The sequence below is a fragment of the Budorcas taxicolor genome, chromosome 15 (genome assembly GCF_023091745.1).
Source record: "Budorcas taxicolor isolate Tak-1 chromosome 15, Takin1.1, whole genome shotgun sequence".
Lineage (NCBI taxonomy): Eukaryota > Metazoa > Chordata > Mammalia > Artiodactyla > Bovidae > Budorcas > Budorcas taxicolor.
Window position 1 is genome coordinate 49,756,025 of NC_068924.1, and position 13,125 is coordinate 49,769,149.

The 13,125-nt window shown below is 42.0% G+C and overlaps 1 protein-coding gene across 3 annotated transcripts in view; it reads left to right on the top strand.

The window, feature by feature from the left end:
• Nucleotides 1-13,125, top strand: part of LOC128060091 (RING finger protein 121-like) — an 85,427-nt gene that overhangs the window by 44,412 nt on the left and 27,890 nt on the right. For 2 of the 3 annotated variants that reach the window (XR_008200650.1, XM_052652333.1), the window contains exon 4: nt 12,782-12,936. Coding sequence is in view for 2 of the 3 variants with exons in the window: in XM_052652333.1 (XP_052508293.1) it covers nt 12,782-12,936 (155 nt within the window). In the remaining variant the exon portion in view is untranslated. The remainder of the gene's footprint in view (nt 1-12,781; nt 12,937-13,125) is intronic. The other variant, XM_052652334.1, reaches the window with a different exon arrangement.

Sequence of the window (13,125 nt, forward strand, 5' to 3'; positions counted from 1 at the left end):
TAGCCACATTATTTTGCATAAAAGTGGGATTTCATTGTGCTTTTGATTTGTATTTCCCTAATGGTATTTATTTGGGGGGGGCTCCAAAATCACTGTAGATGGTGATTGCAGCCATGAAATTAAAAGACACTTACTCCTTGGAAGGAAAGTTATGACCAACCTAGATAGCATATTCAAAAGCAGAGAGATTACTTTGCCAACAAAGGTCCATCTAGTCAAGGCTGTGGTTTTTCCAGTAGTCATGTATGGATGTGAGAGTTGGACTGTGAAGAAAGCTGAGCACCGAAGAATTGATGCTTTTGAACTGTGGTATTGGAGAAGACTCTTGAGAGTCCCTTGGACTGCAAGGAGATCCAACCAGTCCATTCTAAAGGAGATCAGTCCTGGATGTTCTTTGGAAGGACTGATGCTGAAGCTGAAACTCCAGTACTTTGGCCACCTCATGCAAAGAGTTGACTCATTGGAAAAGACTCTGATGCTGGGAGGGATTGGGGGCAGGAGGAAAAGGGGACGACAGAGGATGAGATGGCTGGATGGCATCACTGGCTCAATGGATGTGAGTTTGAGTGAACTCTGGGAGTTGGTGATGGACAGGGAGGCCTGGCGTGCTGCGATTCATGGAGTCACAAAGAGTCAGACACAACTGACTGAACTGAACTAAATGGTGTTGAGCATCTTTTGATGTTTTTATTGGCTGGCTGTATATGTTTCTAGGAGAAACATCTCTTCAAGTTCTTTGCCCATTTTTTAATTGGATTTTTGTCCTTTTGTTTTTTTTTTTTTTGACTGCACCATGTGGCTTACAGGATGTTAGTTCCCTGACTAACTGAGGCCATGGTAGTGAAAGCCAGGTTCTAACCACTGGAGCACCAGGGATTGTCCTTGGTTGTCTTTTTGTTCTTATTGAGTTATAGAAGTTCTTTATATAGTTTGGATACTGCACCATCGTTAGATATATAATTCACAAGTATTTCTTACCATTCTGCGGGTTCGGTTCAGTTCAGTCGCTCAGTCGTGTCCAACTCTTTGCAACCCCATGGTCCATAGCACGCCAAGCCTCCCTGTCCATCACTAACTCCTAGAGTATACCCAGACTGAGTTGGTGATGCCATCCAGCCCTCTCATCCTCTGTCGTCCCCTTTTCCTCCTGCCTTCATTCTTTCCCATCATCAGAGTCTTTTCAAATGAGTCAGCTCTTCACATTAGGTAGCCAAAGTATTGGAGTTTCAGCTTCAACGTCAGTCCTTCCAAAGAACACTCAGGACTGATCTCCTTTAGAATGGACTTGTTGGATCTCCTTGCAGTCCAAGGGACCCTCTGAAGAGTCTTCTCCAACACCACAGTTCAAAAGCACCAATTCTTAAACACTCAACTTTCTTTATAGTCCATTTCTCACATCCATACATGACTACTGGAAAAACCACAGCTTTGACTAGACAGACCTTTGTTGGCAAAGCAATGTCTCTGCTTTTTAATATGCTGTCTAGGTTGGTCATAGCTTTTATTCCAAGGAACCAGCATCTTTTAATTTCATGGCTGCAGTCACCGTCTGCAGTGATTTTGGAGCTCCAAAATAAAGTCTGTCACTGTTTCCATTGTTTCCCCGTCTATTTGCCATGAACTGATGGGACCAGATGCCATGATCTACCCCATGAATGGTATGAACATATCCAGTAAACCATGTTGTAAACTCACAGGCTGTCATTGAAGCTTTGTTGTTCCATTTATAGATCTCAGGCAGAGGAGATTTAGCATAATTCTTAGGGGCCCTAGGATTTTTGAAATGGTAAATGAACATTGGCTTCAACGTAAAGTCACCAGATGGGTTATCCTCTAAAGAAGAGAGTCAGTCAGTCTGTCCTTTGAAGCTTTGAAGCCAGGCATTTTCTCCTCCTCTCTGTGAAAGTCATAGATGGCATCTGTTTGAAAATCTGTCGTTTAGTGTAGCTACTTTCATTCATCATCTTAGTTAGATCTTCTGGATAACTTGCTGCCACTTTTCCATCAGCGTTTGCTGCTTCACCTTGCACTTTTATGTTGTGGAGATGGCTTCTTTCCTTAAACCTTATGAACCAGCCACTGCTAACTTTAAACTTTTCTTCTGCAACTTCCTCACCTCTCTCAGCCTTCAGAGAGTTGATCTGGATTAGGCTCTGGCTTAGGGGAAAGGTGTGGCTGGCTTGATCTTTTATCCAACCACTGAAACTTTCTTTATGTCAACGGTAATATGGCTGTTTTGCTTTCTTATCATTCCTGTGTTCACTGGAGTAGCACTTTTAATTTCCTTCAAGAACTTTTCCTTTGCATTCACCACGTGGGTTAACTGGCACCAAGAGGCCTAACTTGTCTCAGCTTTTAACATGTCAGTGAGATTAAGCTTTCACTGAGCTTAGTCATTTCTAGCTTTTGGTTTAAAATGAGAGACGTGTGACTCCTCCTTTCACTTGAACACTCAAGGGTCATTGTAGGGTTATTAATTGGCTTAATTTCAATATTGTGTCTCAGGGAATAGGGAGACCCAGGGAGAGGCGGGGGCTTCCCTGGTGGCTCAAAGAATAAAGAATCTGCCTGCAATGCAGGAGACCTGGGTTTGATTCCTGGGTTGGAAAAATCCCCTGGAGAAGGAAATAACAACCCACTCCAGTATTCTTGCCTGGAGAATTCTATGGACAGAGGACCCTGGCAGGCTACAGTCCATGGGGTCGCAAAGAATTAGACACAACTGAGCGACTAACACTTTCACTTTTTCAAGGCGAGGGAGAGATGAGAAATGGGTGGTTGGTGGAGCACTCAGAACATAGACAGTGTTTGTTGATTGATTGTTATCGCATATGAGCATAGTTTGTAGTGCTCCAAAACAGATACAGTAGTGACATCAAAGATCACTGATCACTATAACAAATATAATAATGATGAAATATTGTGAGAATTACCAAAATGTGACACAGAGACTCACATGAACTCAGTAAATGCTATTGGAAAAATGGCACCAATAGACTTGTTCAATGTGATGTTTATCTTAGTTACAGCAGTGATTCAGTAAACTTTTTACAGAAATAATTTGCATAGCTGGGCCAGCATTCTTATAGAATTAAAAATGGAATTTCTTGGTCAAGTGGAATTGCCATTTAATTATTAATAGATCTTGTCAAGTTGCCCTTCACAAAAGTTACAGCAGTTTACAGTCCCACCAACAGAAGTTAAACAGTGCTGTTACCCAGTGTTAAAGAGAATATAGAGAATCCTCAGTACTTTAATCTTTGTCAAATCTAATATGGTGAAAATATCTAATTTAAAAATCAGGTAGTTCTGTAATGTTTAGAAACCAACAATCCTCTGCCTATCTCTATTCATCCTTGATATATATATATATAATATATATAAATATAAATAAATAATATATATATATATATATAAAATTTTACTTTTGAACATGTATTGACTTTCTGCCATGGAAAGTGGTGATTATCTTATACCACTACATCTATACCCATCACATACACACTTTTGCTCCTCCCAGTTTTTAGTAAATAAGTTTTCCCTATTTGCATTATTGTGACATGTAAATGTTATTCACAGCTGAACCATGTGGTATGTTCAGTCACATTTCTTTCCGTGCTTAGGATTATTTTAGAATGTTTCTTACTGATTTATAAGAGCTTTTTGTATATTAGGAATAAGCATTTTGACATATGTGTTGCAATCTGTTTCCCCAGATTGCTCTGATTTTATTTTTAGGATTTGTACTTTATAGATTAGATTTTTGAACCATCCTGTGGACTGAGGATTCTATTCCTTGCTGTTCTGTTTGGATATCCCATCTTGTTAGTCCTTGTTTCTATCCTGGGGCATCTGAAGTTCTCCCTGTCTAAACAGATTTTAGGTACTTGCTATAGCTATGAGTTTACAGTTCAAGCTGTGGTGATTAATAATGTTTAAAACTGATACAACATTGTAGAGCAACTATACTCCAAAAAAATAAAAAATTCTTTTGCTACTCAGATCTATGTAAAAAGTAAATGTTATTGTTATTTCAAAAAAACCCCAACATACACATATTAAACACATTAAAATGTCTGTGGAATAAAGAATGGGAATAAACAAGAATCAAAACAACTCCTTTGAGAATGTTGTGTAAAGGAGAAGCTCTCGGATTGTTGTTGAGTAGTAGAAACATGAGCTGTTTGAGGTTAGCTGTCAGAGCTTCACAGGGCATGCCAAGAAATGATAGAATTAATTGATAAGGCTCTGTTTCTCTTCAACTGAGTGAAATTGTCTATTCTTTACTAGTGCTGGTTGGTGGTCCAGTCTTCCATCAGGCACCCATGACCACTAAGTAGAAAAACACTAGCTCTGTTCTCCTAGACCACGTTTCTCAGTAGGGAGCATATTAACATTTTGGCCAGATGATTCTTTATTTTTTTCGGGGGCTATGAGGTGCATCGTAGGATGTTTAGCACCAGCCCTGATTCCTACCTACAGTCTCCTCCCTCTGATTGTGACAACCGAAACTATCTCCAGACATTGTCAAGTGTCCCCTGGGGAGAAAATTCATCCATAATGAGAAATACTGTCCTAGACTTTAGAACCTAGAGCGGCACGGATGTTGCCAGCCATGAGGTTGATGATGAGCGAGTATGCCAATCTACTGGTTTCACTGTGAAGATTATCAAGCTTCTTTCTGTAATTTAGGAGTTCAAAGAAAGGAAATTTTAGGTTGAAAGAAGAGTCTAAATTAACTGCTCTTGGGAACAAGCAATCCTACTGTTTTCTGTATTTAAATTTCGGGTACTGTTCTTTTCAGTAGCAGCAACAACTGTAATAATACCTTACACTGCTCTATAGTTTTGAATTTGTTGATTAAAAACAAAATACTTTTCTCATGTGTTATTGCTTTGGAACCTCAAATAGCTTTATAAGATAGGATAGGGGTTTGTCTCCATTTTTCAGATTAAGAAAATGAAGTGCAAAATCCAGATGTGATTTGCCAGGAGCACATGACCATCGTATTGGAGTGCCGGATGTAAAATCTGGTTCTTGGTTAAGTGCTCTTTCCATAGAGTACTCAACCATTTTTTGAGGTTTCCAAAAGTTTCAGGAGATTGTTGACAGTTCTGCCATAGTCATTTCTGTTTTTAACCCCTCCCTGCCCCGGATTTTCCTTTAATGACTTTTGCCCACGTCCTCTTCTTGGATTTCAGTATTTTCGCAACCATTCCCACTTTGGTCTATGTTGTTTTGCCTCCTCCGGGTCCCCCCTAACTTGATGACCAGTGCTGGGAGGCAGCACTCGGGAGACAAGATCTGGGTTGGAAGCCTAGCCCAGGACTTGATGTTTGGTTTCTCTGTAGCTCAGTTTTCATCATCTATTCAGAGTCTAATCTTACTTGCTCCTTAGCTCCCTCAGGGATGTTAGGGGAAGGAGTAAGCCTATGCCTGGAAAAGTATCTATCCTATTTTTAAAGATCTCCAAGGAGAAGCTTTCATCATCCCTGTCTGTTACCAAATATAGTATCTTTTCAGACTCCTGTCTCCTGAATTGCTGTTCCCTCCTGGAATGGATGAGTGGCAAAATCTCCTACCTGGAAATCTTTAAAGTACTATAGATTTTTCTCAGACCGAGACAATAAGAGGGTCACTAGAATGTGGCTAGAGAATGCTGACTAAGATGGTAAAGGGTTGTAATCCACTTTCTGTGAGAAAAACTTTTCTCCCCAGAATATAATTAAAAACTCCGAAGTGTGATCAGCCTTCTCTGAGCCTTGCCTACCTCTTTAGGCTCATTTCTCACACCTCCCTCAGGTACCTGTGTACTCTCTCAAGGATACCTTGTTCCCGCATCGTGATGCCTTTCTCCATCTGCACCTGTTGGACCGCCCAGGACAGAGATGATAGTTCCTCCACCTCGGGTGGGGCACTTCTGCTCTGCTGTCTTGGCCACCAGGACCTGCTCCATTTTAGCACTTCTTACACTGCATTGTGGTTGTTTCTCCTCAGTAGACTTCTCCTTGAGAAGCTTTTGTTTATCAACTCTGAATTCCCCAGTCCTTAGCCTGGTGTCCAGTAAATGCCCAACAAGTATTGTTAAATGACTGCTTGAGTGACTTTTACCTGAGGAGGAGAAGACTTGAGGGAAAAAGACATAATTTGGGGTATTAGGGGAGTAGGCATAAGAAATAGGAAGTAAATATACTCTGCACTTCTCTGAGGGACAAGAATTTGACCCAGAGGCAGAAGGTAGACAAAGGCAGGTTTTTTCAGGTCAGCAATAGGAAAGAACTGTCTAGCACATCTTTTATCACTGGAATGTCTGCTTCTTATGATAAGGTTGACCATTTTCCAGGGATGTGGTAGGAGGTAATTGCCAACCAAGTTTTTGCCCTTTGGAATATTCTAGCTATACTTGGGGTCTTGCTGCTGCTAAGTCGCTTCAGTCGTGTCTGACTCTGTGCAACCCCATAGACGGCAGCCCACCAGGCTCCTCCGTCCCTGGGATTCTCCAGGCAAGAACACTGGAGTGGGTTGCCATTTGCTTCTCCAATGCATGAAAGTGAAAAGTGAAAGTGAAGTTGCTCAGTCGTGTCCGACTCTTCGTGACCCCATAAACTGCAGCCTGCCGGGCTTCTCCATCCGTGGGATTTTCCAGGCAAGAGTACTGGAGTGGGGTGCCATTGCCTTCTCCACTTGGGGTCTTACCAGGTCACAGAAACCATCCTGACTATATTTGCTTGCTGGGCTTCTGAATGATCTTCAGATAATAGTCACACCTCCCTTTAGTTTTGTCCAGGCCTGTTATCCCAGCGTCCTCAGCTGTTTGTCATGTGATTTGGTTTCCAGACCCTTTGTAATCCTGGCTACTCTCTTCATCAGTGTTCTTTGTACATTGTGGACCTAAACCAGATCTCAGGGCCGAAGGATTCTTTGACAGAGCAGAGAACGGTAGAGCTACTTGCTCCTTCATTCAGGGTTTATTCTTAGTTAAGTAGCATAGTGTTGCCTTGGCTTTTGGATAATGACCCTGTTGGCATATATTCCAACATACCCTATACTTGGGTAGTTGGTGAAGTTTCAGCCTGAGGTTTTGGTTCTTCCTTTCAGCTTACCAGATCGCAGAATGGTAGAGCTAGAAGAACTGTAGGAAAGAGCTTCATTCATTTTGGATCTTGTTTCTATTTTCCATGTTCACTGCCTTGCTCCTCTCTCTTGTCTCCCAAGTTTTGTGCTGCTCACAGTTTGATAAGCGATCCTTCGTATTTTCATCTGAATCATTCATGACAGTATTGATCAGAGCTATGGAGCATATCCCAGACCTTCTTCTGGTTGACCTCTGTCCATTTTTCAGCATTTTTTTTTTTTTCAAGCTGATTCAAGCTGTGAGTCTCTTATTTTGTTGTGCTTCCTGGACTTGTAGTTTTCATTTCATCCTTGGTATTCCTCTGCAGTCAAGCATAGTAGGTGATCTCTGTGCCCACAACACAGGCAAATAAGAAGTGATGGGAATCCTGAAAGTCATACGTGCCTCTGGCAAGGGAGCTAGTGTCCAGAGAAGGATGTAATCTGGAAGCTCTTTTTTGTTTTCATGAATTACAGTTTCTGAGATGAAAAAAATATAAACAAAGTCCATTTAAATAAGAGCTAGCTAACTCTTACTGTGGCATCTAACATAATCATGTCAGCTGTGTAGTCTTGTGGAAAGGTAAGTGGGTTGTTGCTATTCTTGCCTTCCAGATGAGAGAAGCTGGGATTATTCCTCATTAAATGTTTGCTGAAAGAATCAGTAAGGTACAGTCAGTCAGTTTCAGGCTGGTCTTCACTTCAGCTTCATATTTGCAGATTCAGGGAAAGAGGATGAATGGCTTGCATACACACATGTGCGCTTGCATACACACACACACACATGCACAAACACCATAATGAAACCTCCTTCAGAACCAGCTTCGCTTGTGGCTTCCCTTGTGACTCAGCTGGTAAACAATCCCCCTGCAATGTGGGAGACCTGGGTTCGATCCCTGGGCTGGGAAGATCGCCTGGTGAAGGGAAAGGCTACCCACTCCAGTATTCTGGCCTGGAGAATTCCATGGACTGTATAGCCCATGGGGTAGTAAAGAGTTGGACACAACTGAGGGACTTTCACTCTTCAGAGCCAGCCAGAGCACTGCCATTCCTGGCCAGTCTCCCCTTGACAGCTTCTGCCAGCACCGCTGCATCTCTCCTCTGAACTCCCATATCAGTGCTTGATGCTTTGCATGACTGCCCAGTTCCTGCATTTATGTCTCATTACCCCAGATTCTGGAGAAGTTAGGGCCACGGCTTCCCTTTGTTTTGTGCCTCTCAAGGCATCAGGTATTAAAAAAAGTGAAGTCTCTCAGTCGAGTCCAACTCTTTGCGACCCCATGGACACCAGGCTTCTCCGTCCATGGGATTTTCTAGGCAAGAGTACTGGAGTGGGTTGCTGTTTCCTTCTCCAGGGAACTTCCCGACCCAGGGATCGAACCCAGGTCTCCCACATTGTAGACAGACGCTTTCCGTCTAAGCCACCACTTGATCTTATTTGGTTAAACAAACTGTTGAACCAGAATGTTGCCACCAGATGGCACCAGAGTCCCTGCCATTAGTCGAGAATTTTGAGTAAGTTTGAGCCATTTATTGCCAAGCTAGCCATTAAAAATGCCTTCAACTTAATTTATTAAGCAGAATGCCCTACAGTAGACACAAATAAATTAACCAGGCAGAATTGTAACTTACCATTTTCCCCGTGGTAAACTGTTGTGTTCACCCAGCCCCTCTGCCTGCCCTTTGTGACCTGGGCTCTCACCCCAGCAGCTGCTTTCAAGGCCCTGAACAGAATCTGGCTTTCAGACTTCTCTGGCAGAGAGTGTCTTAATACCTCACCACTTTTAATATGTTGATTATTTTAGTTCTCACTGCAATCTTTGCTCCCTTATATATGTGACTTTAGGAATTTTCAATCATGTGAAGCCATAGTAAGAGTTCTCATTTATTTAAGCAACTGTGCTTACTGTGCAGCTGTGCTTATGGTTTTATACACATTGTTGCCATTGAAATAATTTTTTTTTAGTCACTCAGTCATGGCTGACTCTGAAACTTCGTGGATTCTGCAACTTCCAGACTCCTCTACCTATGGGATTTTCCAGGGAAGAATACTGGAGTGGGTTGCTGTTTCCTTCTCCAGGGGGTCTTCCGGACTCAGGAATTTAACCCATGTCTTCTGCATTGCAGGCTGATTCTTTACCATTGAGCCACCTGGAAAGCTGCCATTGAAATAAAAGAGCTATCATATTGAATCCTTACATTATATTTATTACATTACTTGTATTGAATGCTTGCCTTGTTGGGTACTGTTCTGAAAGTTTTCCATGCATTAACACATAATCTGTATAGCCTAATGGAGTAGATACTGTTAACTTCATTTATACTTTAAAAAACTAAAGCTCTCAGAGCTGAGTGACTTGCCTAGGTAACAGAAAGTAGCTATATTGGGATACATATCTAGATATCTTTAATTCTAAAGTCACTAGTCATTTCACTATATTATATCATTCTACTATGTCCACTTGATCTTTAATGATTTTTTCTTCTTTCGAAAGGGTCTAAAGTTTTATTGAGTCATTAAATAAGGATTTGATCTTTGTTATTAGCCTGCTGCTAGACTGTTAGCTCCTTGAAGAAAGGAACTAGAAGCCATGTTTATTTCTCTTCCCATTAAATGTACAGTAAATACTTGATGGATGAGTGAGAGTGAACACTGCCTTCACTCTCCCAGGGAGTCTGGGATACAAGGCTCAGATAAGGTCTAACAGAACCTCAGTGTGCTAGAACTTAAAGGGCTTTGAAAATCAAGTCAAACCCTCCTTGGGGTGACCTAATGATTTGGAGGCAGATCAGAACTAGAATCCAGGTTTGCAGGGCTTCTACCAGGACATCTGTTTCGAAGAACCTAAAGTGAAAGTCACTCAGTCGTGTCCGACTCTTTGCGACCCCATGGACTGTGGCCTGCCAGGCTCCTCTAATCATGAAATTCTCCAGGCAAGAATACTGGAGTGGGTTGCCATTTCCTTCTCCAGGGTATCTTCTTGACCCAGGAATCGAATGCAGGTCTCCTGCATTGCAGGCAGATTCTTTACCAACTGAGCTACCAGGGAAGCCCAGACTTACTCCTAACTATGTCTTTGTTCCACCATGAATAAAATCCAGTTTCTAACCCAAAATATGCATAGCTACAGCTCATGTGGGGATAATTATCTTAACTTGCTTCCCACCCACCCCCTCCCCACCAGAACATGCTATTGGTGATGGGGAGTGAGAAAGGCTGTGAGGGCGGGCTGGTTGTTGTTATGTAAAAAGCCAAATTTTTGGAAAAAGCTGGAAGTAGACAAGAATTCCTGTTCTTTCTCAGAGAAAATGTATGTGACTGGACCATGTGATTGATTTCTTCTCAAGTCTCTGGGCCTACTGCTTTATAAACACCCCCACGAGCCTGTCAGAGTAAATGATATGAAGGCTGACGACCATGCAGCCCTTCTTTCCACACCCACCTTCATCTACCCACTTTCAGTGTCACGACTCTAGTTGCCTTATCCCCTAGTTTAAATAATCTGCAGTTGTTTGTTGTGATGCACTTTTCTGGTCTCCTCCATGTATCTCCTAGAATGTCATGTAGAGCATTATTTGGGGAGCCATTTGTTAGTACGTCCTGGTGCTTCCACACTTTTTTTTGTAAGGCCAGAATTTTTTTTTTCCATCTAATTTTTATTTTTTAATTACTTTTTATTTAGTATTGAAATATAGCCCATTAACAATGTGTGATAGTTTCAGGTGGACAACAAAGGGACTCAGCCATACATATACCTATGTGTTCGTTCTCCCCCAAACTCCCCTCCCTTTCAGGCTGCCACATAACACTGAGCAGCATTCCATGTACTACACAGTAGGTCCTTCTTGGTTATCCATTTTTAGCATAGCAGCGTGTACGTGTCCATCCCAAACTCCTGAATTATCCTTTTCCCCTATCCTTCCTTCCTTACAAGGCTAGGATATTTTAGAATGCTTCATTCAGGGCGTCAGCTGCATCTTCCTGTACAGTGAACTGGTCCTGAGGCTGCATTGTTCACTGAGCAGTGGGCAGACAGCACTGGAAGCTCGAAGGCAGCGTGGCTGGTCACCACTCTCTTCCTCTGTCTCTCTCTCTCTCTCTTAAAATATATAAAATAACACTAAAAACTAAAGCTTTTTCTTGCCACAGAGCACTCTATAAAAGAGCAGTAGCTAAACACTAAAAAGATGGTTTAAGCTGCACTATCCAGTCTGATGTAGCAGTAGAACTCCTGAAATGTGGCTGGTCTCTTTTGAGATATATTGTAAATATAAAACATCGGATTTTAAAACCGTATTACAAAAAAAAAGAGTAAAATGTTTCATGGGTAGTTTATATTGAGTATGTGTCGAAAGGGTAATATTTTAGACACATTGGGTTAAATAAAATATATTAAAATTAAGATCATCTGCATCTCTTTACTTTTTTAAAGCATAGCTATTATAAAACTTAAAATTACACATATGACTCATGTTATATTTGGACTAGGCAGCACTAGTCTAGAAATCCTCAAGAGTAAATATTTTCTCAAAAGTTTTCTCTTCTGTGGAACTTTAGGATGCTAGCTGCTATTGTCCTCTCTATAGCCACCCCCCTTTTTTAAAAATATATTCTTTTCATTTCATTTAATACCAGGAAGAAAGCCTCTAAGTGCCAGTTATCTTTTTTATACCTGCTACTCACCTGAGAAGAGTGCCATCTAGTGACAGTTGGGTGGTTGGGGAAGGAGAACACTTGGGGAAGCAGAAGACTGGTGTTGGTCCCAACTTCTGACTTAGAATCATTTTATACATTTGGAACACCTTAGCTAACAAGTCTGAGGTGGAAGGAGGGAAAGTAAAACAGATACTCTTATAACAGAAATGTGCCTCTCTCTTAAGGTTCTAGTCTTGCTTTCCCCTCAGTTATCTCAATTCATTGAGGATCTATCATGGGCCAGAGTATGGCCTTGTCGCTGCTCTCAAGGAGCTTACAGTAAGGTAGAGAATGAATTCAAACCTAACCTCATACTCTAGATAAGCACTGTAATGATGGTAGAAAGGAAAATGCTTTTGGAGCACTGGGAAATCATGACTTATTCTGCCTAGCAGAATAAGAATGTGTCTCTCATGAGGTGCTCTCAGGCTGAAAGGCAGGTGGGAAGGATGTTTTAATCTCAGAGCGGGACACCTTGACTGCAGTTATGGGGAATGGTAGAAGATGGTCCTGAAACAGTAGTTTGGAGCTCCATTGTGGGAGATATGACTGCCTAAGGATGTTGGGCCTAAGGATGTCAGATCTTATCTATAGAAAGGGGGACCTCAGAGGGTTCTAAGCAGTGGAGTGACATGTTCACGACTGAGTATGCTCCTGGGAAGGATAGATTGGAGCAGAGACGTTGAATTCAGGGAGACTTAATAAAGAGGTCATGGTCAGCCAGGTAAGAGACAGCAAGGGCTCAAATGGAAAGCAAAGAGCAGGTACAATGAACAGTTGGGTGGGGGCAAAGGTTCGTGTCAAGCATGGTCCCAGGGTTGCTAACTTGGGTCACTAGGAGATGCTTTTATCCAAAACTGGAAGCGCACAGAGGATCAGGCTAAAATGGAACACAAAAGATATGCTCTGGATTTGTGGTTGGAGCTACAGAGGAAGCTGGCTAGAGCTGAAGTGCTTATGTTTGTGTTTCAGATGGTGACCCTCTTTCAGATGTGGGTTGTTCCCCTCTATTTCACAGTGAAGCTGCACTGGTGGAGGTTCCTAGTGATCTGGATCTTGTTCTCCACTGTCACAGCCTTTGTCACCTTCCGAGCCACCCGAAAACCACTAGTCCAGACAACCCCAAGGTGAGAATTTAGCTAGTGGGTAGTGGGAAGGAGCCAAGTTTCCTGAAACTAATGGATTGGGATGCATGGGAAGTGGGTGGGCTTAAACTGAAAAAATAATTGCAGTTTTTGTCTGCCAAGATTACTTGGCACACAGCCCCACCAAAACAAGCTGATTGGGAGATCTCCTGCCCCATTCACAGAATAAAA